General features: G+C 39.1%; 1 protein-coding gene across 2 annotated transcripts in view; it reads left to right on the forward strand.

The window, feature by feature from the left end:
* Positions 1 to 24,537, forward strand: part of phactr3a (phosphatase and actin regulator 3a) — a 30,662-nt gene that overhangs the window by 4,973 nt on the left and 1,152 nt on the right. Inside the window, exons 2-11 of one of the 2 annotated variants that reach the window (XM_079359465.1) lie at positions 11,574 to 11,735; positions 13,349 to 13,516; positions 14,251 to 14,463; positions 15,805 to 16,033; positions 16,184 to 16,434; positions 17,860 to 18,013; positions 23,116 to 23,171; positions 23,597 to 23,658; positions 23,817 to 23,957; positions 24,279 to 24,355. In XM_079359465.1, the coding sequence (XP_079215591.1) occupies positions 11,574 to 11,735; positions 13,349 to 13,516; positions 14,251 to 14,463; positions 15,805 to 16,033; positions 16,184 to 16,434; positions 17,860 to 18,013; positions 23,116 to 23,171; positions 23,597 to 23,658; positions 23,817 to 23,957; positions 24,279 to 24,355 (1,513 nt within the window). Of the gene's footprint in view, positions 1 to 11,570; positions 11,736 to 13,348; positions 13,517 to 14,250; positions 14,464 to 15,804; positions 16,034 to 16,183; positions 16,435 to 17,859; positions 18,014 to 23,115; positions 23,172 to 23,596; positions 23,659 to 23,816; positions 23,958 to 24,278; positions 24,356 to 24,537 lie in introns of both variants that reach the window. The other variant, XM_079359464.1, reaches the window with a different exon arrangement.

The raw sequence follows: 24,537 nt of genomic DNA on the forward strand, positions 1-24,537 counted from the left end.
TCTTTCGTTTAAGTCTTTTCTCCTCTCTGAATGTTTCACTTATTGTACTGTCACACTGTGGATCAGTGAACTACTAGTGAATGGAGATAAGCTGCATCTGGATGCCTTGTTGAGCTGTGCTCTCTGTGGACACTCAACAATGGAGCACAACAATTACAACAAAAAAAACCTCCATCATGTCTGCTCCCTGTGGATGTCTGAGCATTTTAGGCATCTGACACTGTCCAAGACACATATTGCTGCGTGTGTACACCTACGTGACGACCCCTGATCCTGATTTGTGCCACTGTGTGTGCATTGATATGCATGAGTCTGGTCTGTAAAGTCTTTTGCAATGAAAAGAAATACCAACAAAGTTGGAGCTGGATGCCAGAACAAGACAGGAAGGGCAATATAGAGACAGCCCTCGGAGGACAGAAAATAAGGACCAGAGCTGCCCTGACCACCTGTCAGAGAGTCCAACATGAAGGCAGGATGTAGCTATTTAGCTTATAAAGTCCCAGGTTAAATGGAGTGTACAACATTGCATCCTCTGAAGGGTAAAGAGCTAACTTACCCCTTTGAGCTTCCATTTACAACAGTGTTGACATATTTTGAAGGTAAAGAAGAGGAAAGGTCCTGGAGAGAAAAGCACAGGAGACTGAATTAGTGAGCCAGAGAACGAATGGAGGAGAGTGAATAGAGCATGGAGAAGAAGAGATGAGGAGGACGGCCTTCAATGAAAGAAAGCCAAGAAGTTGTCATGTTGCTAACCAGCCTGGGTGTGATGATGAATGGTCTGTAGGAGACCATTAAGAAAGAGGCAGTGGCTGTGCGGTTCTGATTTGAGAAGCTGCTGCATGAACACAGATACCAGGCCTGTTTTCCATTTGTGACTTTAAGAGGATATAATTCTAGAACACTTCGTTTGTCTTTTAACCATTCCTCTCTGTGTTATCCTATGTACATGTCTGCAATGACATTGCTTTGTCTGACTTACATTTCCAACCGAGATTTATAATCAACATTCACAAAAAAGGTTGTAAAATGAGTGATGTAAGAGTAAGTATCATTACTTGAACAATAGATTGTTATACTGATTCTTTTTATAGCTCAATCATTGTTAAATAGTCTTTTTATTTATTTCCCAAACAGTTAATTTGATTTGTTAGGACTATTTTTTTCTTTTAGCAAGTTATTTTTGGCCTAAATGGCTAGCAAGGAGCGAAATACATCTTTAAATGTTCAAGAGAACTTACAGTAGAACGTTAGCAATTTAGCCTCACTATCCTGGATACCTATCAATTTCAGAGATGTGTTGCACTCCTGCTACTGAATCTAAATGAAAAATTGATTGTGAAAATTATTTTTATTGTAATTTAATTTTTGGTTTCCACCAATTTGAGAAGAAAATCTGGCCTTTTAAGAGATTGAAGGGTTTGGGGGTTAACAGCTAGTCCCTTTATTTTTCTATCTGCTCTTTGGTGCTTACGAGGCAGAATAAAGATATTAAAAGTTAAATAGTTGTTTATTGTTTTTTAATTGCATCAATTGGGGCATTGAAAGTCATCCAAAACTGTGAAATTGCATGACAGTTAACTAAAACAAATATAAAAAACCCTTACACGATGGACTGCAGGGTTAAGTGATAATTCCCTCTGATTATATCATTATATGCAAGTCTTTTTTTTCATTTGATTAATGTCTTAAATATAATTATTGATTAAGTTCACTAAAGTAATGCTTTGAAATATAAACTGGGTAACACAGTCCTTTTAATGTTTTGTTTTTTTGCCTCCACCCCTCCCAATAATTTCTGTGTGCCTTTCTCACTCTTTCCCTCCCACCCCCCCTCTCACTGACACACACACCCATGCACATGCAAACACACATACACAAAAACACGCACACACTCACTCACTCACTCACTCACTCACTCATAAATCGATCGTTATGCATCCTCACACCTGTTTGTTGCCTCCCTCCCTCTCTCTCTCTCTCTCTCTCTCTCTCTCTCTCTCTCTCTCTCTCTCTCTCTTTCTCTCTCCTAATGAACCAGACAGTTACAGTCCGAGATAGATGAGGGGGGCAGAGGGTAGTAGAGGGGAGTCCTGGGTCCCATCACTGATCAACACTGATGTCTGGGATGAAGAAGCATGGGGCTCATACACAAAGTGCAGGATTGAAAGTATGGGTGAAGACTTGTGTGAAATAAAAGAAGATGAATAAAGGCAGGTAAAGTCCAAGCCATTAGATTGACAGAATTTAAAGCACCATAGAAAGGAAAGAAAGTGGTTGGATGGCTCCTTAGAGAGTTTGATAGACGCTTACAACACAGTATGATCGAATATATTTGCAAGGCCTCTGAGGAGGTATCAAATTAAATGCATAGCAAAGCAGATAACAGTATCTGAATTAATATGGTCACAAATAGAAATGAATCGAGGCTCTTCATTGTGTTTTTTGACTTAATGTTTGAGGTTAAGACAGGGTTCATAAGAGATGTGAGTAAAGGGTGATAAAGTTGTTGGTTGTGTTGATAATCACTCACACTGTTGTGTTTTCACATAATCAACACTCAGCAACACATTACTATAGATCTTTTTTTATATAAATTATAAATGCATTTTATTGAGTTTTTAAGTATACATAATGAAAATAAGAGCTTGCTAGTTTAGGTCCAGATATTACAATCAGCTTTCTCTCATCTGCAGTTGGATAAACATATTTTCCTCATTTAAAAGTATGATGGTGCATAAATATTGGTAAGTGTCCAGTACAAATCAGGCATGAGGTGTCTGCTATATGCTTAAATGATTCACTTCAGACATACATAAAACACAAATAGACAATTTTTTGTTATTTTTGAATTTTTATCTTGTACATTGCATTTTTTATAGAACTTAATTAAAATGCAAGAAAGTAGTTAAAAGTAGCTATGATTACCAGAACTATTGCATCCCTTTAGTAAGAACTATGAGCCAAGATCATTACTTGTCACTTACATGTCACTGATTTGCTTGATACTTGAATTGTTAAATTCTAATGAAACTTCTACTGTTCTAAATTTCATCTGTCACAATTTTAATAAGTGATTAACCACAAGAGTCATTTTTAATGTATTGGTGTGAACTTTTTTTGTTCTTTTATTACTGTAAATTAAGAGTTGAATCTTGAATGAAACTCTGACATGACATGCAATTTCAAGACAATTACAGACAAAAGTGCTTTTTAGCAAAAAAGATAAATCATCAAGTTATTATAGCTACCTTATTATGAAAAATATTGGCATTTTTTTTACACCATTATCTATGGTTTTCAGTGAAAAATATTAGAGCAGGGTGAGATAGGATAGGAGGCGATTTTGGACTTTAGGCCAGGGTGAGTTTCAGCACCATGGACAGCCACAGCCTTCACTCTGCAGCAGGCAGCTGAACCGAGCAGAGCCGTGTTCTGCTTGCTGATAAGTCTGTCCTGGATTTCAGATGCCTCAACTCAACCCACCTCCTGATCTGCTGTGTAAGAAACCCAAGCATACACCACACATTTTTATCTGTACTTCTTTGGCACCAATAACACATTAACAAGAGAGACAATGTGCAGATGCAGCCACAAATTCCATTTGAAGTAATTTAATCATCTCATACATCTATGGTGGCCAATAGCTTAAATTCAAATCCAATCCCCTTAAAAGTGCCATAAGAGCGGTGGTCAAGCCTGTAGAACAACGTTTGTGCTCATTACTAATGAGTGATTGGCTAATGGCTAGCAACTTCTTCATCAACAAGGATTCAGTGCATGGCTCAAAGCTGTTTAATAATTCCAGATAGTGTCTTTTTCACTACAAGAAGCCTCACTCTGGCACAGAGCGAATGAAGGCATCTTGTTTGGTAACAAAAATTAACGTTTTTTATGGAACTGGACAAAAATTTGGTGGACAGTTTAAATGTCTGTCATTAGTCGTAGGCACCTCTCATGACAGAATGAACTCCAGGACTGACACAGAACTGTGCTCCAGTCAGACCACATTTTTTCTAATGCCTACAAAATAATTACAAATAATTACAATAGTTCAGGGTGTCTACTAATCTTGGATCAACCTGAAGGTGTTTTAATTGAGTTACAATGCAATACATCATGTCATCGGCTCATTCATTCAAACCAGATGGCAGCATATTCTTTGACCACATGTCCAAAATATGTTTTCAATGATAGGCATCAAATGGCCAATTAAGTGGTTATTACATGGTGTAAAGACGCATATGCATATGGAATGAACACATCTTTTAGTTGTTTATAAAATAGCAACAAATGCAATGCTTTTTTTTTGTTTGTTTTTTTACGAATTTCTATTTCCCTAGAGGAGTAGCAGCTTTGCACACACAACTGTACTCTCCCTACTCTAAATCCAGCTGCAGCTTGGGATCGTTGATTTTAATAGGCCCAAACCATCCCACGCTCACATTGCTGCACACTTGAGGGAATCCAAATGTGTCTGTTGTATTGGAACTTGTTTGGAGATTACAGTGCTAACAGTAGTGATTTGTATGGTTCCTCTGTGCACCTCCCAAATTTCTTCCTCTGCCAGGAGACTATGATGTTTCCTCCTCCCTGCAGAGTAATGGAAGCCCAGTGGATCTGAGCTATCAGCTCCTGTATCAAGCAGACACAAAAACATGCCCGCAAACTCTCATTGAACCAGTGCATATTTACTTTCATGTTCACTATGCTTATATACATTTTGTAGACACTGACCTGAAACGGTGGAGACAACAGGAACATATTTCACACCACTGCTCAACCACCTGACTCTGATACTGGAGTCTATTACTAGCCTTGTTGACTGAAAACGCCCACACACTATTGAAGATGCACGGCTAACTCAGCTGTGCATAAACCTTGCGAGTACCAACTGCTTTCAGGAAGCAGTGAATGCCCACATTTCCATTTTATTATCTTGAAATTTTCTGAAAAAAAAAGTCTGGGATATGGTTCAAGAAAAACACTTTCTTTGTTAACAGGAGTAAATTGTGTTTGCTTTTCAGCAAGGACTAAAAGTGTTGTTGTTGTTGTTTTTTTTTTAATGAAACCACTTCTAAGAAAAAAAATAATCTTCCCTGTGGATATAAAAAGCTGAATGGGTAGAATTAATCTTGCAACTTGTTATATTAAAGTGAAATACTGCAGAAACAGCACAGGACAAAAAGGTGAACCAAGACTTCCATTACCTGATTGGAGGAGGCTTTATGATGGAAGAGGCTGAGATTTCTTCAACGGGAACTGAGCCCAAAACTCAAGTATTGACTGGAAGTCTTCCTGGACAGCATTCAGGACTTCATCTACTTCAGGTGGATAATGTTGGTAGAATGGGTTGTGATGATATTTCTCAAGACTTGCCCTATTGTGTGGGTGACAGGAAAGGCACATTTGGCAGGAACATTTTCAGCCCCCTGGGTGGATGTGATGACTGCAGCAAAGCATTCAAAGCTGAATTTAAATTTTCCCAACTGAATTGAGATTTCCCGATTCAGTTTTTTCTCTGTGCACTTCTGACTGTTTGAAAAGGTTAATCCATTAATCCATCAAGCATTTGTATCCTTAAATGCTATTTATAAAGCATCGTGACACTATACATTATAAGGGAGAATCTTTTTTTGAATATTTAAAATTTTTAAAAATGTCCATCTTTTATAGCATTTATGTTAGCATACATGTTGTGAAAAAATATTTTCCTTTAAGGTTTAAAATATTTTGTTTCCACGCATCAAATCTTGATGATGTCATTCGTAGTGTAACTGCTTTTCAAATATACCCCATTTTTTTAAGACAACAAGTGCCTTGTATAAAGTAATATTTTAGCATATTTTAATAGAAAAGACTGTTCTGTTAAAACTGAAAGCATTGCATATGTATGAATATGCACTTTCTTATAACTGTTGAGACTAATTCAGCTTTGTTTTCACTGAGGAGAACCTATTTTAGTAATCCTCATGAAAACTTTACTTTTCTCATTATCTATTTCCCCATTAACTTTTAGAAAAATAGAAAAGTAATACAACTGACTTTTAATTAGATTATAATTATGAACCAGATTCTGGGTTCTCTTTGTTGATGCTGCAGCACCAAGCCACCCGCTAGTCCTCATTCTCAACACCAACATATGGTAAGAAATTAGGGCCTCAGGCGTTTTCTATTGGTTGCTGGCCTAGCTGACATGATTTCACTTTCTTATTGCCAGAAGCTCACAAATTGGAACTTCACTCTTGGCCTGTAATCACTTTGATGATCTGAAAGCTTGACCTTTGCCAATGTAGTCTTAGACCACACACCATATCTTTTTTAGAAATACCTTTAATCCCCAAAAAGTTCTAGTAAAAATCATACATTTTGGGTGCTCATCCTAGAATATATGCACATTTACCCAGGATCCACAGATTGTTTTGGTTTGTGTGAAAAACATATTAATTGCTGTAACTATTGACTTTTTTATAAATTGATTCAGCATAGGCTTTCATTACACTTTCTTTCTCCTCCCAATGAATTACCTTGAAAATGAATCAACATGATGAAGAGAAAAACAAGGATATGACCTTGTGTCCTCTATTACAGTTTTGGTCCCTCGGCTTAATGAATTTATGTTGCAGAATTGCTTGAAACACGACAAAAAGAGCTGATTTTATTCAATTGAACTTGTTTTTTAATTGAGTTAATTTAAAATGAGTCAGAGCAAAATTAAATCTCACAGAAGAAGGGAAGCTCTAAGAGACAGTGATTTCAGATATTTATAATTTCCTTGTTGGGTGCACTTTGCTCTATTTAGAGCCTGAACAGAATCAAGGTGTTCATTATTTCCCAGCCTATCCCGTTATAAATCACTCTATACTTGGCCACTACTGTACTATTCAGGATATCTCATATTTTCTCTCATAGTCATATGCTTTCACTTTATGCTTCTCAGCCCTTCTGATATATGCTTTCTCCCTGCAAGTTGTTAGACGTGCTTCCTGACTGTGGATGGGCCCCTGAGGCAACAGGGCTACAGACAGATGGCAGCTCAGTTGTAAAGCCGGGGGGGGGTAAAGTGAAGAGGTCAGTTGGCGTTGCAGCCAGTAAGGAGGTGGTCCATTCAAGGGCACATTGTCAGTTGCTTGGGTGTAAGGTGCCGGGTGACTAAAGCAAAGACTGGAGACTCTGTGGGGCTTCATTTATGAATTTTATGTTTTAGCACAATTGTATGGTTTTTCTTACAGGTCTGGTTTGAAGGTGTGTACAGCAGGTTTAGTATGCGTAAGCTATTTGGACATTGTGCTTTAAACCAAATGCTAGCGAATCAATGTGCAATGTGCATCAATTTGGGATTAGATAATGCTGATGGAAACTTTACATAGCAAAGTGAATGGGTAGGTGTGACCAGCTTGGTAAAAAAATTCTCTGTGTTGCTCAAGTCCATTTACTATTTAACTGTAATGGCTGGCCTAGAGGAAAATTAAAGGAATCAATAAATCAAGTGATGAATCCTGTGTGGAATCCTAACTGTACCTAACTTCATAATAATCCATCCAGGAAAAGTCTAGCAGAAACATAAAGCCCATGTGCAGCTTTGGCTGACGGCTGTTCCATCATGAGCCCTTTAGAAATCAGAAGATTTCTGACCGTTAAAGGGTTTTTTTTCTCGCTATGCTATGACGGATTAAGCTGGGCTCTTGTAATATAGCAATAAGTAAGGTCTTGTACCTGCTTTATGAACATAACGATGAGCATGGTCTGTTTACCTGCTCTTTTGTAATGTTAACAGACAAAGAGTGAGGTCCTTTACCTGCTTTTTGTAAAGTGTCTTGAGATAACACTTTTTATGAATTGACGTTATACAAAGGAAGATTGATTGATTGATAAAAATAAATCTTACTTTTGACCAAATGGAAAATAAGGGGAGCACCCACATTTTCCACTCAGAACCATTGATGCCTATATACATTTTAGCTGTTTATTTTGCGGACGTGAACGTACAACAAGTACCAAGAAAACTTAAGTTGCAGTAAAGGAAAGGTCAGAGAGCATCCCAAAAGAAATCAACCATAATCCTAAATGCCTCTGACAGGATTCTGGCAACCATCAATTTGTATCAAAATGTCTTGCGTATGCAGGTACTTTTATAGTTATTGAGGTATTTCAATTTTGACTAAAGTGATGAACCAAACAAGCTACTTACTGACAGAATTCCTATTGTGGATCTTGGAATGGGGATCTTAAATACTTGAGTATTCAGTGCCCTTGTAATGCAGAAAAGCGATGCAAACAGGTATTATACATTGTGTCCCAGTGAAAAAAAACATAATAGTGAGTTTTTGTTTCATTCATTCTGATGTTTTTGTTCTACAGTGAGAGCTTAACAAACACAAAATAGATGATCAGGTGACAATGTAAAAAAAAGGCTTTGCCTAATGCCATCTCTCACTGCTGGAACTATGCTGTTGATATTATCCTACCCTTCAGTGTTAGTGCCTTTTATTGCAAAAACTGTAAAGGTTACAGACAGATTTTTTGTTGTATTCATTGCTTGCTTACATTTCCTTCCTTTTTATTTATTGTTTCAATTGATCTATAAAGTTTAGATTCCTGCACTTTGTACAAGATGCCTTTAGTTAGCACACCTCAGGCACTCCTGAAGGTTGATGGGCTCACTGTGTACATGTGTACTGATCTGGAATGTGCTGACAAGCTAGTTAAGTAGGGTGTGGTCCCTGGTGGCACACTAACTCCCTGTTTTCCTGCCAAGTCACATTATCATATTGCACACTTTATTCCACTCTTAAATCATTTTGGAGTCCACACTGCACTAATGCAGTATAATAAGTAGCATAAAGAGTTTGTATTTGTGGTGTTTATGAATTGTTTTACATTTTCATTTCATTTTCATTCTAATCTTCTCTCCAGTGAAAAGACAAAACTTCACCACCTGACTTGAATTATGGTTTGCATAGACTAGTATTGTAGAGAACTATGTGGACAGAGCAAAAATGAGCCCCCTATTGGTCCACTGCATCAGCTTGACACATAGATTTAATAAATCGCATTAGAATATTAATTAGAATTGCACGTAATCTCCACATAGTGCATGTAGTCCGCCCATGCTTATCTGACATACATTTGGAGACACCCTCATCCGGCGAATAAAATCAAATCCATGTGTATGCATGTGTTTTCACCTAATTCCTGTGCTCTACCCTGACTCCTGTCATCTTAGAGAACCTTCTATGAAGTATGAAGAGTTACTTGATATGCATTATAAATAGCTGCTCTGCGATTGGACAAGCCCAGATTCTCCTGCAAGCGCTTCCGTATAGCAACAGCCCCCTCCCATCTCTCTTTCTCGCCTTTTCTCCCCGGAATCCCCCTTCTTCTCCCTTCCTCCCCTAAAACCCCTCCCTGTCTTCCCACCCTCCTGTCTATATCCCTGTTTTAAAATGCAGACAGATCTTATACTCCATGTGGCTTCACCCTCAACCCACAATGCACTGGGTGTTGCCACTGGCTTAAGATGTGTCTGAGAAGGGGGCTCCTCTGCTCTCTCCTTCTCTTCCTCTGAGCTACACGCTGACTCGCTCTTCCCGCTGGCTCCCACTGCTGCGGCAGCATCTGGATGTGGTCGCCATGGCAACAGCAGTGGGTCTGACCCCACCTCCTTCCTTCCCCCTTTCCTTTTTTTCTCCACACACACATGCTCTCTCTCTCTCTCTCTTTCGCTGCCTCTCACACAAACACAGCAATTGCCCCTCCCACCACCCCTCTCCTTCTCTTAAGCTTTTTTTTTTTTTTTCTGAGCAACTGGGTGCGTTTCCTTCAAGCTTGACCTGGATTCTGCGTACAGTGCCACGTCTGCCATGCTGCGTGTGTGACAGTAGTGATGATAATACAGTGAGAGTGTGCATGGTCAACTGACCTGTTTCCTGGAACGTTGACACTGCATGCCAAACTTGAAATTACCTCCTTTCACCACATACTATCTTTTTTCCTTAATTATTAATCATTTCTTCATAATTTCCCTTTATCTATTTTCCTTGTCCTCTTGGGCCTATTTGTCCCCTCCCCCCATCTTCTCTTTTCTCTTGGGTGTCTATTTCTTGTTCCTTACTTCTTTTAGACTTTTTTCACCACCACCTTATTTTCTTTTCTTTCCTTTCCCCCTTCTCTCTTTTTCAATCCTGGCTTCTTTCCTCCCCCAATCATCACCAATCTCTCCCCCTCCTACATGTGCTTTGAGGAAGAAAGAAGGAGCAGCAAAAAAAAACATGAAAAGGAGTCAGCTGTATTCTCCCTCCTCCTTCACTGTATTCCACATCACACCCTGAGACCCCCCCCCATCCCTCCCCAACCACCACCACCACCACCACACACACACACACACCCCAACCTCCTCCATCACAAATCCTTGCCTCATCCTCAGCTGAATGTTGAACAAAGATATCAGCCTCCTGAAGGCAAACATTGGTGCAATTTTTGTCACATTGACGTATGTAGCACTGTAGCACTTCTACGTTAAATTGCATATTGTAAATGTCCTCTTTCTGGGCACTCTTCGGTTCAGACAAGCAAGCAGCAATGTGCGCACACAAAATCTGTAGACCCACACTTTTCCTGACATGAGTCATAGCCATCATTCATTGAGATAGAACTTAAATTCTGAGGGAGAAAAGTGCTTTCTGTGAGATGGTGGCAGCACAGAATAATTGGACAGCTCACATATTATTTTAGATTAATTTTATTTACTGTTTATTGTATGCCTCCTTCTCTTCCTAATATTTCTATTAATTTTTTATGTGAAACTTAACATTTTGAATGTATACATCTTTGTTTAGAGCCCTTGGAGTTTAACACGCCTTTTCTGAGAGCGAAGGTTTTTTTTTTAAAGGATATATAATTGCCTGCATGCAGAAAAAAACATAACACACTTTTTTTTTTTTTTTACGTAGTTTATCCATATGCAACAGAAAAAATGCACATACCACCGAATCATCATGGCTTTTTGGGTTAAGATTATACAAAAATACAATGCAAGACACCTTTTTTGTGTGCATCCATATAATGTATGGCAAGGGTTTCCGCACCTCTGTCAAATATTGATAAATTTTGGAGAAATATGCCCAGAAAACATCTGGATGAATAAGAACAGCAGTGTATTAAAAAAAAAAAAAAAAAAGTTGTCAAGTCTATGCTGTTTCTGGGAAAGCAGCTCTGCTAGCACACCTGATGGTCTCCAAGGAAATGGGTCTTTTTTGGAGTCTTTTGAGGCTGTCTGTGTCTGTGATGTTCTGTTTCCTCCAAATTTGAGAGTTAGAGTTATTTATTGTGGCTCAATGAGAGGGGATTCAAAGCTGTGACAGAGTGTGCTATGACCAAATTAGTCTTTCTAATTCAATCTGTTCACAGCACTTGGAGTCCATTATGGTTTATTCAGTAAGGTGAGTGTACTAATTGTATACTCGTTTCTCTCTCTCTCTGTTTCTCTGTCTCTGTCCTTGCACACTTTTCCCTCTCTGTTGCATCTCTTGACCCTCCTCTGGGCCTCTTTTCCAACCCTGCTCTTCCTGTAGTAGATCTGGTTGACCAGCAGAGGGTGCTGAGGACCGGCTGTCTGGTGACTGGGGTACACAGTTCACCCATCCGACGTAACAGCAAGCTGGCCACTCTAGGGCGCATCTTCAAGCCCTGGAAATGGAGAAAAAAGAAAAATGAGAAGCTCAAGCAGAGTTCCACAGGTACTGAGCTGGATGGGTGGGTGGAGGGTGAAATGTTGTATTGGGGGGTTGTGTTTCTAGATTCAAATCCAGGAATAGATTCACATACTTTAGAGAATCTGTAAGTTCTGTTTTTAAGTGAATGAGTATATGTTGGAATCCATGCTTTTACTTTGTGAATCAAACTAACCCTCTTCATTTTTTTATGATCCTAGTGCACAATATTCTACCCAGTAGGATTTTTTTCACTGTATAATAATACCATATAAAACTATTCCATATAAAATCTTTAACGGATACAAACTTTATCCAATTATCTTTGTTCCATCTGTTTGAAATTCACATGTATTAAAATTGAATCAGTTACACAGAGCAGAGTAATGGTAGAAAAGGAGGGTTCATTTTAGGAGAGTTTCCACTATTTCTGTTTAAAAAAACATATTCTGCCAAATATTCCTCTTGCAAATATGTTTTCAATCCAGTAAGTCAAAAATTAAATATATTCTCAAACAATGTACTTTTTTCTGCTTCAATCTGAACAAGTTACATCATAGAGACCACAATAAGAAATGGTGTGGTTAAAGTACTACAAATACAGTGTACAGCTTTATCACTGCCAGCTTGCCTATTGGGCCGCAGGTAAAAGGAAACTACTGCTATTGTTTTCTATCCAGATGGTGAAGCCAGTCATCAAGGTTCGGAAATACCTTCAAAAAGCAGAAGTCCTTGTTTTTGTCTTGGCTTTTTTAAATTTGTGTGGTAGCTTAATTCATTTTTGGTAAAAGAGATCTGGGCTTTGTGACATGACATATATGTAACACTTAAAACACAAGTTAGGCTAAATTTGTAAATCTAAAATTGCAACCAATGATTTATTTACACTGAGTTTTCTAGAATTATAGGAATATTCAATCAGAATGATAGAATGATTCAAATACACCAGGGGTTCATCAGTTATATTGACTTTTTGTAAAGTCACCTTGTGTGCCTGCTTTTAAAAGCAGTCATATATACCTGCAGTAATGTGATGTGTAATGTGAACACAAGGCTAAATTTGATACTCTTGCTGTAATGGAGCGTGCTGTTAAATCAAGGTGACATAAAGACTGAATGTCATTCAGGGGAATGCTCATAGTTGTTTATTAGAGGTCTCAGGGTTTGTTAGTCAATTCATTTAGCAGGTGCTCTGACTGTGTTCTCTCTCTCTCTCTCTCTCTCTCTCTCTCTCACACACACACACACACACACACACACACACACACACAAATACACTCAATATACAGGTAACTCTTTTTGCTTGACTTGCCTTTTTATTCTATTCATATGAAAGTATAGTTTCAGTTAGTGCAGATGCTTAAGGTCAATGCCTAAATAAGCCTTTCTCTGCCCAATAACACTTGTTAAAACAGCAGAATAATTTACCCAGCGCTCAAATGAACAGGTAATACTCATGAAAGGAGATGGTCTCAAAGTGGAGTGCCCTTGTGATAATAAAGATCAGCTGTCTGAAAATATAGACATTATTAAGAAAAAGGTACATCTGTAAAAAGAAATAACGTTCTGAAACTTTAAATAATTTCTTTGGATGCCTTACAGAAATCCTGTTGTCCACACACCCTTCTCCCCTCTTACAGATGTAGCATTATCCAGCAGTCTTCTATGCCACGACCCAAACTCCCCCATCCAAGGCTGCTGCTCAGACGGTTCCGTCCTGCTTGGAGGATTTGGGGGATCTTTGAACCACAACCTCACAGTCAGCAGTGTGGAGTATCTCGGTCCTGACGAGGAGCTGCCTCCACCTGGTAGGATAATCGCTCACTGTAGAGTCAAGGAATTAATGTGCTGTATGTCAGAGCTGTGAAAGCAACAGAGAAGGGAGAAAATGGATTTATGAAGTCTCTGGGAGTCTTTGTCTCAGCTTTATTGTAATCAGTATGAGAGTGTAGGCCTATAAGATTGCTGTGCTTTCTCATATGATGGGACCTTTTCACAATGAGACCTCTAAACAAAGCTGATTTTAAAATAGGTGATGTTATGATACAATTCCTAGTTCTATATGCAAGGATCACATGTACAGATTTATATTAGCTGTAGTAGTTATCTCCAAAGTCAATGATTTCTTGGCTTAAACTGTGTAGTCTATTTAAGCCTATATACATTTTCCACTAGGGGGAAGCAAAGACAGATCAATGCTGTACATTGCCTTCAATTTCATCTCCAAAGAGAAGTCCACAACATGGATTTCTATGTGCAAAACCAATATAATACAAATCATGTTTACGTTAAATTCATTTCAGAATTAGTTTTTTAACTTGCAGTTCACATTTTACCCATCAAGTGGTAATTTTCAAACTTCTTGTCATTTGTAATGGTTGAAGTCAGATGTATTTCTCTGTAAGTGTAACTCTCCTTACCTTCGCAAACATTCCTCTGCAAACATTATCCAGCAGCTGCCAACCATTGAATGGTGGACACGTTTGTATAGTCTATTTATATTTTTGATAAATGATCCCCTTTTATCACTGTCTATCACTAGCTGCCCCTCCCCAGGATTGTGATCAGGTCGAGGAGAATGCATCATTACCACAGGAGGTGGGAGGTGAGGAGTTGCACCCTGCTGGGAATTTACCTGGGGGGCTGCAGGATGTGGGAGAGCAGACGGAAGAAAGACCAGAGGAGGAAATCCCAACAGGAACTTCTCCACCACAAGTACCTCCAAAACTTTTGCCCCAGCTGACTACTGTAGATGGTGAGCTATTTGTATCTCTTGCACCACTGATGAACAACAGGTAGCTGTTGAAGAAAACTAGACGAATTAGAAAAGAATAATAAGGGTATAAGCACGTCAGTAAAAGTTCTGGATTAAGAAACCTATTTGAGTGAAAATAAATCAAAGTCATGAACACAACTACCGGTAATTGAATGTGTTCAATGTGCCATAACTAAGTCACATTCACTTTTGGAATGTTCCCTTATATTTGCTTTGCTGTTGATTTAGTCAAAGAGTTGAAAAGAACAAACCACTGCATAGGTTCCTTTCAAAAGCCTCATCAATGCTTGTATTCAAAGGCACAGCAAACAGTATTCGAAAAAGCTGTCTTGAGACCTCTGACAAGATGAACATTTCTGGTCACTATAATGGTGAGTTCGCCGGAAAGTTGAGTTGTTTGCCCAGGTCAACTAATAGCTGTCATTCCTGTGCGGTGAAGAATCTAATAGGCCTACAATCCCTTCGGACAGCAGTTCATGTATGCAGGGATGTGTTGATGGAATGGAAGGGGACAACCCAGATCTCACTTACACCCAGGTATAAGTGAGAGCTGGGTTGCTCTACATGAAAAAGCTAGCCACCTACAGAGGTATCCAATGATCTGTCTCTCTTGTCTGAATAGGCCTCTGAGGTTGTGGTCAAGTTGGGTTTTCCCCAACTTTTGACAAAAGTGGAACTTGTCAGAGACTGCCTTTCCTCAGCACAAGTGGCCTTGTTTGGCAGGCTTGAGGTCCATCCTCATCCTCTGTATGACCCTCTCCAGTCCTTGGAATATTTAAGTCTTGCGTGGTCACACACACAAGCATTATTGACAGTACAATCACAGTACATGAGTGTGTTCTTGACCAGTATGAGTTAGCCAGGTCTAGCCACAGCATAAACAGATCTCCTTTCTTCTCCGTCCTGTCTGATGAGCTAGGTGGCGACCCCTGTATATTCAAGGCAGCATTCCTAGAGTTCTACTTTTCTCTCATATTAAACAGATGTGCAGGTCAAAGACACTGGAGCCTAATTTCCCAGAAAACCAAAATGCTTATGTTCATCAAAGCTTCAGCTTAGTACCGGTACCCTTTATCAAAGTCCTCTCCCCATTACCTATATGAGGATAATAATCATAAAACAGACACACATTTCGTCAAAACTATAAGTAAGAACTTTTATTTTTGTTGCTCTTTGCACCATCAATAACAAAGCAGTACCTCATATCAGTTTGATTTTCATTTATTGTGCATGCATAATTAGTATTACCTGACAAAAACATCATCCTTCCTCCTTTAACCTATCAATTACTGTGTTCATCATCTCATCACTCTCTTTCAGACTCAGGCCCTGTGTCACTCCCTATTCATCTGCCAAACTCCTACCTCCCAAAGGAGCCTCAACCCAGGGCCACAGAAAGCATGGCTTCACTGACCCTACAGCTACGAGGGCCCCTTACCAACCCCTCAGGGTCCCCACATCTAGGAAACGTAATGCACCCTCCTATGCCCCCTAGCTGCATCATGGAGGAGCTGCAGAGAGCCTTTGCTTCCAAGAATAGACAGGAGAGGTGAGTGTTTAGATTGACCTTAAACATCAGCCTCCTCATTCAGACATACTGGGACTGTATACAACAGTTAACCTCTGATGTTATTCTAAGATCCACTTACTGCAGCTAACATCAATTACCAATTACCTTTTTCTTGCTGTGACCCCTCAGTGTACATGATGGATGTGAGCAGGGCTCACCTCCCAGGCTGTGGTGTTCTGATGGTCGGCTCTCACGCTCCTGTAGCTCAGAGAACCAACACACATCTTCTTTGGTGGGGGTCTGTATGGTAAGCGGAGGGTCTGACTGGCCTAAGAAAGAAGCTGAGGAGAATAAGGAGAATGTGCGGCTGGACCAGTGCTTCTCCAACACCTCAGGCCTCCCCACAGACTTGGACGGCTGGAATGATTCTGTTATCTCTGGTGGGTTGAAGAGCTTATATGTACTGTAGGATTTACAGGGCAGTCTGTAAATATTTTTAAATCAAAAAATGTTAATTTGTGTTTTGGCTCCATTTTGTTTAGACTGAATTTAAAATGAAATAGTGACCTATAGATGAAATGGTTTGAATTTGAAGTTGTTAAATTTGTATTTGGAGAACATTATTTGTGTCTCTTTGGCAGTCATTTCATTGTATTATAATAAAGGACCCCTTAAAATGACAAATATACAAAGAATTTTCATCCAACTCAATAAGGTCTGCGCCTTTATTGTTTTAAGTCTATTGTACCATCTTACCACAGCAGGAATGGGTTTTCACACAAAAAAGCTTCTCAACACCTATCAGCAAACAAACTTAAAGATAACATATTATCCTCCTTTTCGACAAGTTCAAATTAGTCTCAGAGGTCCCCGAAATATGTCTTTAAGTTTCTTGTTCTAAATCCGCTCTGATCCTGTTTGATCATGCATATAAACCCCTCTATTTCAGCTCTGCTCAAAACAAGCTGTTTCTGTGTCTGTGGCGTTAAATGCAAGCAAGCTGTGTTTGACCACGCCCCTCTCTGTTAGAAAATTTGTCTTGGGCTTTCTTGCTCCATGTCCTATTGTCCTAAGTAGAACATGCAAAAGAAGGTGATGATGAACTTTTCTCATAATTGAGCGCTTTTTAAGTCTAGGGACACATATTAGTGCTAGAAAAACATGATATAGTTTGTTTTGCATGACTTATTAATAGCAACTATCAGTCAAAAAGCAATATATTTTATTCAGAAGTTGGTGGAGACCAAAGCTGAGATAAAATGAAGAATTTGGTGACCATTATTTGTCAGGTAAAGGTAACCATAAAATAGGGTCAAACTGTTGGCAAAGGTTGCTGGTGGCTACGTAAAAATAACTAATTCACCAGCACATTTTAAAGTGGCATTGATTTAGATCTATAACTTTGGCTCTGCTTCTGAAAAGGGCATCGCATAGTGCCTCAATTTCTATTTTGCTTATCCTTATACTTCGTGCTTGAGTCTTTTTTGCATCATTGGGATTGCAGCCAGTTACATGAAATGATTCATGAATCAAACAGTAACATGATTGTCAAGACTCTAAAGTAAAGTTAAGAGGTTGGACTTTAACCAAAACGGTTGTTATTGCAAAAACTATTGTCTGCAATACAAAAATATACACAAATACTACTCTGTTCAAATACCACCAACTGCCCTGTAAATCACAATCACTCATGTGAGGAGGCTTCTGGACACTTAAGTATTAATTCATTATGGGATGAGGAATTAGAGAGTTTATCTATTTATTCAAAGTATGGAATAGCAATATTGTAAGAAAAGGAAAATAAAAACAATCAAAGCCACCTTTGAAACTTTCCAGTGTGATAATCAATGTATGTGTTGTTGCAGGCACACTTCCCCGCAGGCTAAGAAAGGAGCTACTTACTGTAAAACTACGAAACCGGCCCAGCAAGCAAGAGTTAGAGGACAGGAACATCTTCCCAGCAAGGAGCGACCAGGAGCGCCAGGAAATCCGCCAGCAGATTGAAATGAAACTTGCCAAGTAAGCAATGAAATCTTGACATTACTATCTGTACTTCTGAAGTCATTACAAGGATTTTCTCAAAATAATTGCATGACACCTTTAAGTCTGTACACTTTAAGGGCTGAATATGTAAATCAATCAATAGATATATATACTATACTATCTATATTATATATTACATTATTACAATACACTCTTATATTATTATAACTATATATCTATACTCCAGTCAAACTGCACTATATTTATTATGCTTATAACAGTCAATACTGTTTACATAACCCTCTGATCACAATGCCACTTTAAATTCTTTCACTGGTCACTTTAACATGCCATTCACTGCACAGTATTATTAATATCTTTTCCATTGCCCTGCTGAGTCCACCGTGCTATAGTCCTCTGTATATATCCCCCCCTTACTACCTGGATTGTATTAATGTTTATGTTGTTACTTTTTTATTCGATTTTGACTTTTGTTTTTGATTCTGCACTGCTGCTGCTGCTGTAACGCCCGAATTTCCCCATTGGGGATCAATAAAGTTATATCCTATCCTATCCTATCCTAGATTAGTTGATTGATATTTGAGGTTTGATGAATAAGCAATTTGAAAATGTGAGTTTGGTCTTTCTAATGGGCTTTTTTTTTTTTTTTTTAAATGTCTGTGGGGGTTTTTTTTTTACACCTATGGATTAGATGATTAATACATTTAGGGCCCGTGTCCATTAATGTCTTTTTTTGTGTTGGTTTCAGAGCTCTTATCTTGATTGAAACCTTACTGTTTCTAGGTTTTGACATTTGGCTTGCTCCTGCTTTCCTTGATAGTTTTAAATTGCTTTTTTGCTTAATATTTGCTTATTATGAAAATCATTACAAGAAATTCAAGTCAGATTAGTTTCTTAGGCACCTTTGTTGTTAACAAATTTGATTCAAGAAGTCACGCCACTACTTGATTTTGATTGGTTGATGAGAGTGAGGTGACACTGAGTAGAACAGCGGTTTTCTAAAAGTAGAACTATTTCAACCAGGAGCGCTGTGAGCACAGCAACCACAGCTCTGTTTTCACTTAACTAAGCCCTGAAAACACTGAACTGCATTGGTTTTTTCTAGAAAATAGATGGTGCATATCAAAATGTATCAATAAATCATTTCCTAAAGGTACAGTAGTTGCATCCTACTTTAAAGATACATTGACCACACATATAGCACCTTAAAATGAGTACAAGACGTGTTATGGCAAAGTTCACGTTTAAACCAAATATTAAAATACAAACAGAAACTGTAAGTTACAAAAATTAAGATAAGGTAAGGACGGAGTGAAAAAAAAAGAGTTGGAGACAGAAGACAGGAAATCCTTATTTGAAAGAGTAAACAAGAGAGTAAATGTGTGGATGCTTTCAAAGGTACAACTGTGCTTACAGTTTTTGGAAGACAAAATGACGCTGCTTCCAGGAACACTCTTTGTACTAGAACCGACGCTGTGCTTTCACCTCCCTGCTGGAACATTAATAGAACTGGCTTTTTGATAACAACTGAGAGACCTAATGTCCAAAGACGGACAGTGGCAGTCTTGTGTGTAAATGTGTCACAAGACCTGCATTCTTTAACACCATCGTATCAAACCAAGGAACACAACGCTGTTATGTAACGTGCTTGGCAATAACACAGCCAAGGACTGAGCACCACCCACATTTTCTGCAGAACAAGATCTATCGACTGTCTGTGAGACAACTAAGAATACTGCCTACATGATCTATTCTTAGACTCACTGGAAGAATCTTATAGTTGTTTGAGAAAAGGCTTTACATTGGACACAAGTTCCCAAGCACGCTGTTCATATAAATGTGAAGACGAAGCATGAACGCGGCTTGCATAAGAGGCAGCAGGGTCTGTGTTTGTAAATGGAGAGGGATATAAAGATGTAGTTTCACACAGCATAGCCTTCAACTGACTCACTCGTTTGATTTAGAGCTGTTTGCGGTTGTTCATAAGTGTAGAATAAATTATGGTTCTTCAGAGGGTCAATAAGGACTCTTAAAGGTGTTTTTTATGTGCTTTGGGATGATGTCGAGGAATCAAAAGAGTAAAACCTTTTTGGTTTACAGGGCTCCACTAAGATACAGCTCTATAGTATGCTGCTTTAGTTTGCCTGAACTATCACTTCTGACATCTGCAAGGCCTTGAGGCTCTGAATGAGTGAAATTAATGCTGAAGCATAATGTTTTTAACCTGCTGTTGTATTTTGCATATATTGGAGGCATACAGTACTGCACCATTTTAGAAGAAAATCCTAGTTAAAAATAGCTCAGATTGGTGAAGAGAAAAAAAAGCTAATTTCCCCTGGGAATTCATAATGAATGACAAAACAATCCATCACACACTCCTCTGGATTTCTTTGGGTGCCTCCCAGCGTAGATCCAATCCGCTCTCCATTCCTATATGCAGCTCACAGTGAAACCCTACTGTTACATTCGCTGCCGATGAAGCAGAAAACACCAATGTTCATGGGGGATAATGACACTGTGTCTATCCATTGTGTCAGTGATAGATGACCTTTCTATCTTTAGAGACTCCCAGCCTGGCACTCGTACTGCAGCCACTCACTGCTTTTTCTAATCTTAGTTCCTGACACTGTTCAATAATGCATCTCCCATGCACTCCCTTCTCTCCACAAATGTGTTGTCGGGGAGTTATATCAGCAGAAATAATAGATGGCAGGAGCAGCTGGGGTGCTAAGCTACTGTACATGAAAAGTGACGACTGCTGGGAATGGCCATTTTTGTCTCCTCACGCATTTGGCAGCTGTGATAAAGAACTAAGAGCCTCTGCCACCCACTCACCCACTGGCATTTTATTCTTTGTTTGAAATTGTCATTTCTTCCACGGCTGACTTAGTTAAGACTTGCTTTTCTCACTCATTTTATAACAAAACAGCCCTTGGAGGCAAACGGAAACCCTTATTCCAGCAAGCATTTATGCGTCATCCCTGGTATTCTGGGGAAACCTTTCTAAACTTTTAGAAACTAAACTTGAGTACAGGAAACAAATGGTGGGAAAATAGAGAAGTCAATGTATTTTTTTTTTTATCTTGTACATATTTCAAGTGTTCATGAAAAACGTCTCCTGTTACCTGAGAGTGGCCCAGAGGAGAGGAGTTTGTGATTCATTCTGTGTTCCAGAACAAAATGTGGACAATTATATTGAATACTGACCATGATAACAGTTTTTCAGCTCACAGACCAGGAAAGCAGTCGCTTTCTAAAAATAGCATAATGCACACAGCTCTGTGTGTTATAGTAAAATCTCCATCAGTGTGTTGCTAGGGAGAAGTGCGAGTGTCCGTGGGAGGACTCTAGTATCTCAAAGATACCAAGTGTTGTTGCTAAGCAACTTGGCAACTAATTCAATAATACAGTGGATGGTTGTATTCACTAGGGCTTTGGGAGGCCTTTTTTTGTTTTCATCTGCTTTAAATGTAATAGGATGAGATCTCTTTCGTAAGTTTGTTTATCAAAGAGCCAATAAGCACTGTAATGGGATTTTCCATTCTTGATGAGATGTATCTACTTGTCAAAGTGAAATACTTTGAAAAGATAAGGAAGCTCACACAGAGATAAAAACACAATAGAGAGGCATGATTAAATTCTGACATGGTGATTAGGTACACAGCTCTGTGATTGTTGCAGTCAAATTTTCATTGTTTCTTTTAAAAGAATGTACAGGGGAAGTCAATCTATTGATTATATCCTCAGGTCATTCCTGGATGCCTCGTCATGCATGTGCTATTGAACACTGATTGCCTGTCTGTGATTTAACTTCTTCAGCCTGCTCTTGTTCCTTGATGATAATAATGATGCTTTACTGCCGTAGAAGAGGTGTGGTAAACACGTACGTGTGCAAATTCCTAATTACATAAGGTAGATTTTGATGTTGGCATGTTGTGGCTTTTCAGTGAGTATTTGCTAAATAAGGTTTAGAGAATTAAATATTGTCTATCCTGTGCCTCTTCACCATGAGGCACACATCAGCTTTGTGGGTGTCCAGGTCACTGTAGGTGTGACCTAACTTTGATCTTTTTAGGGGCATAACTACAAAGTGTCCAGCATCAACCTATACAGTATGACAGGATAAAAAGAGTCCCACTGTGTAGCGGCATTTTGCCCTCTCTGTCCCCTTCACCTTTGGAGGTGTACTGGGTGTCACATGCGGTCTGAAGCTGAGCCTTGTTGTGCAGCTCACATCTATTATTCATACAAAGTATGAATAGTTCAGAGGAAATCCAGGAAAACATTGGATTTTAGAGACTTTTTAGGGAGCTTGGGGATGCACACGCTTAAAATAAAGTACAAGGTGTAATCTGTATGTTTAAAATTGATAGGTTAAAATTCAGAAGCGATAAGAGTTGTATAAAATCATAAATAAACATTGAAGGCTTTGTAGTTAGGGAATGTAAAAGCTTTAAATAAATGTTGTGCCCTCTGTATGTTTAAAATGATGAATGATTGGTTATAAGATTGAAATGATAGTAGATAATAGGTATCAGTCACTTTAATCTAATGACAATTTCTTCTCCTGTTTACAAGAATACACTTTTTTTTAAAAAGAGAAGAAAAAAAAGAGAGAACTGAAGCAACAATATGTGGTAAATGTTGGCTCCACTAACCCAGTGAGTTTACACAAGAGGGGGGCCGGGGATGCCGTGAGTGGAAGCCTATGAAGCTCCGCCCTCTCAGCATTATGCATGCAGTAACCAGGGAAACTAGGGAGTCTCGCCCAGGCATCACATCACGACCCAGTTCAAAAGCGATCGTAGCCGGAGTAGTAAAGTAAAGGAGCTGCAGCAGCAGAGTACAGACAACACATCTCACCTGACATGCAACATCTCCGAACCAGAATATAACCTGGTGGAATTCTCAAACAGGGGAATTAGTGTTCCTTTGACTATTCCAGATGTGTGGAGCGCCTCTGTCGAAGAAGCACAGCCGGGGTTTGGATGCGAGATGGAGACATAGGGGATTCCTCTCGAGAACGCGCACAGTGAAGAAACTACAGCCGATTAGAGACGATAGGGGACAGACAGAGTGAAAATGGTTCAAAACGTGGTGTTGGTGTTTCTCCGCAGGAGGCTGAGCCAGAGACCGAATGTGGAGGAGCTGGAGAGTAGGAACATCCTGAAACGTAAGTTTACATTCTCCAATGTTTGTTTCCTAAGTGGGCTTCCACCTCTTTATCTGATCAACACGTACGTTTACGATTAAAAACACATTTTAAAATTAGAAATGCTCCTCTAAAACACTTGTCCGGGCATACAATACATACAAAATAGCATACATTGCCTGGTGCTGTGCATTATTCAAGACCAGAAAAACGCCTGAGTGCACATTCCCTCTCTTCACTGTGAATACTGTTAGAGGTGATGGGAGCTTAATGTTGTACAGACACACACACACACACACCATACAGTTACTGTCTTACATAAATTGTAAATTTTTCAAACAGAATGGTTGATAAATTTATGGCATTTAATCTTTTAAAAATGTGCTGTTCTTAGCATTAAAAATGATTCAGAATGCTTTTCTAACTTGGCTTTCTTTTTCCTGCAGAGAGAAACGACCAGACAGAGCAAGAGGAAAGGAGAGAGATCAAACAGCGGCTAAACAGAAAGGTAGGGAAATTGTGCCTTTTGTGGTAATACAGATATCCGTGTAGAATTTGTACCAACAATAGGACTGCTTAGAATGAAAGATTGTTCTTATAGTGAAGCACATACTCAAATGAGATATCAGACATATCTAAAAACGTATTGAACTTCTTCTGTTTCAGCTTAACCAGCGGCCCACAGTTGATGAACTCAGAGACAGAAAGATTCTGATCCGCTTCAGTGACTATGTGGAGGTGGCCAAAGCTCAGGACTATGACAGGAGAGCAGACAAACCATGGACTCGGCTCTCAGCAGCAGACAAGGTGTGTATTTTTATGAGTAGAATGTCATATTGACAGAAAGAACAGCTTGCCATGTCAAACTAGTGACCCCCCATAAATCACTTAGTCTTTTCACCAAAACATTTGAACCATTAGCAAGTACTATGACCTAACGCTCATTAAAAGTGTTTGTGTTGCATCTTGCAGTTATCTTAGCTTGTCTAAGAATTCCTCTCAGGTTTTAGTTGTTTTCAGGCGGATTCTATTTTGTTTTCCTCCTGTTGCCACAGTCGCTGTTACACCACCCTAATGGCCTGGCGTGCCCTCAGGGATGAACTAATGCCCATTTTCTTTTCCCCCCAGGCTGCCATCCGAAAAGAGCTGAACGAGTTTAAAAGCACGGAGATGGAAGTTCATGCCTCCAGCAAACACCTGACGAGGTCAGTGTTATGAGGATTCTATCTGTTTGTATTATGTTCTGGGAAATATGTTTTGCTCTATTTTTGGCAGCAAAGGTCTATTTTTAGTATTTGCCTTGTTCATGCAGTGTGTGCTAAAGATAGATGGGAGGACTTGTAAGCTGGGGGGAGGGTGTCCTCTGGAGGGCTGTGATGCATAGGGA

Source organism: Symphodus melops (genome assembly GCF_947650265.1).
Source record: "Symphodus melops genome assembly, chromosome: 13".
In the NCBI taxonomy this organism is placed as follows: Eukaryota; Metazoa; Chordata; class Actinopteri; order Labriformes; family Labridae; genus Symphodus; species Symphodus melops.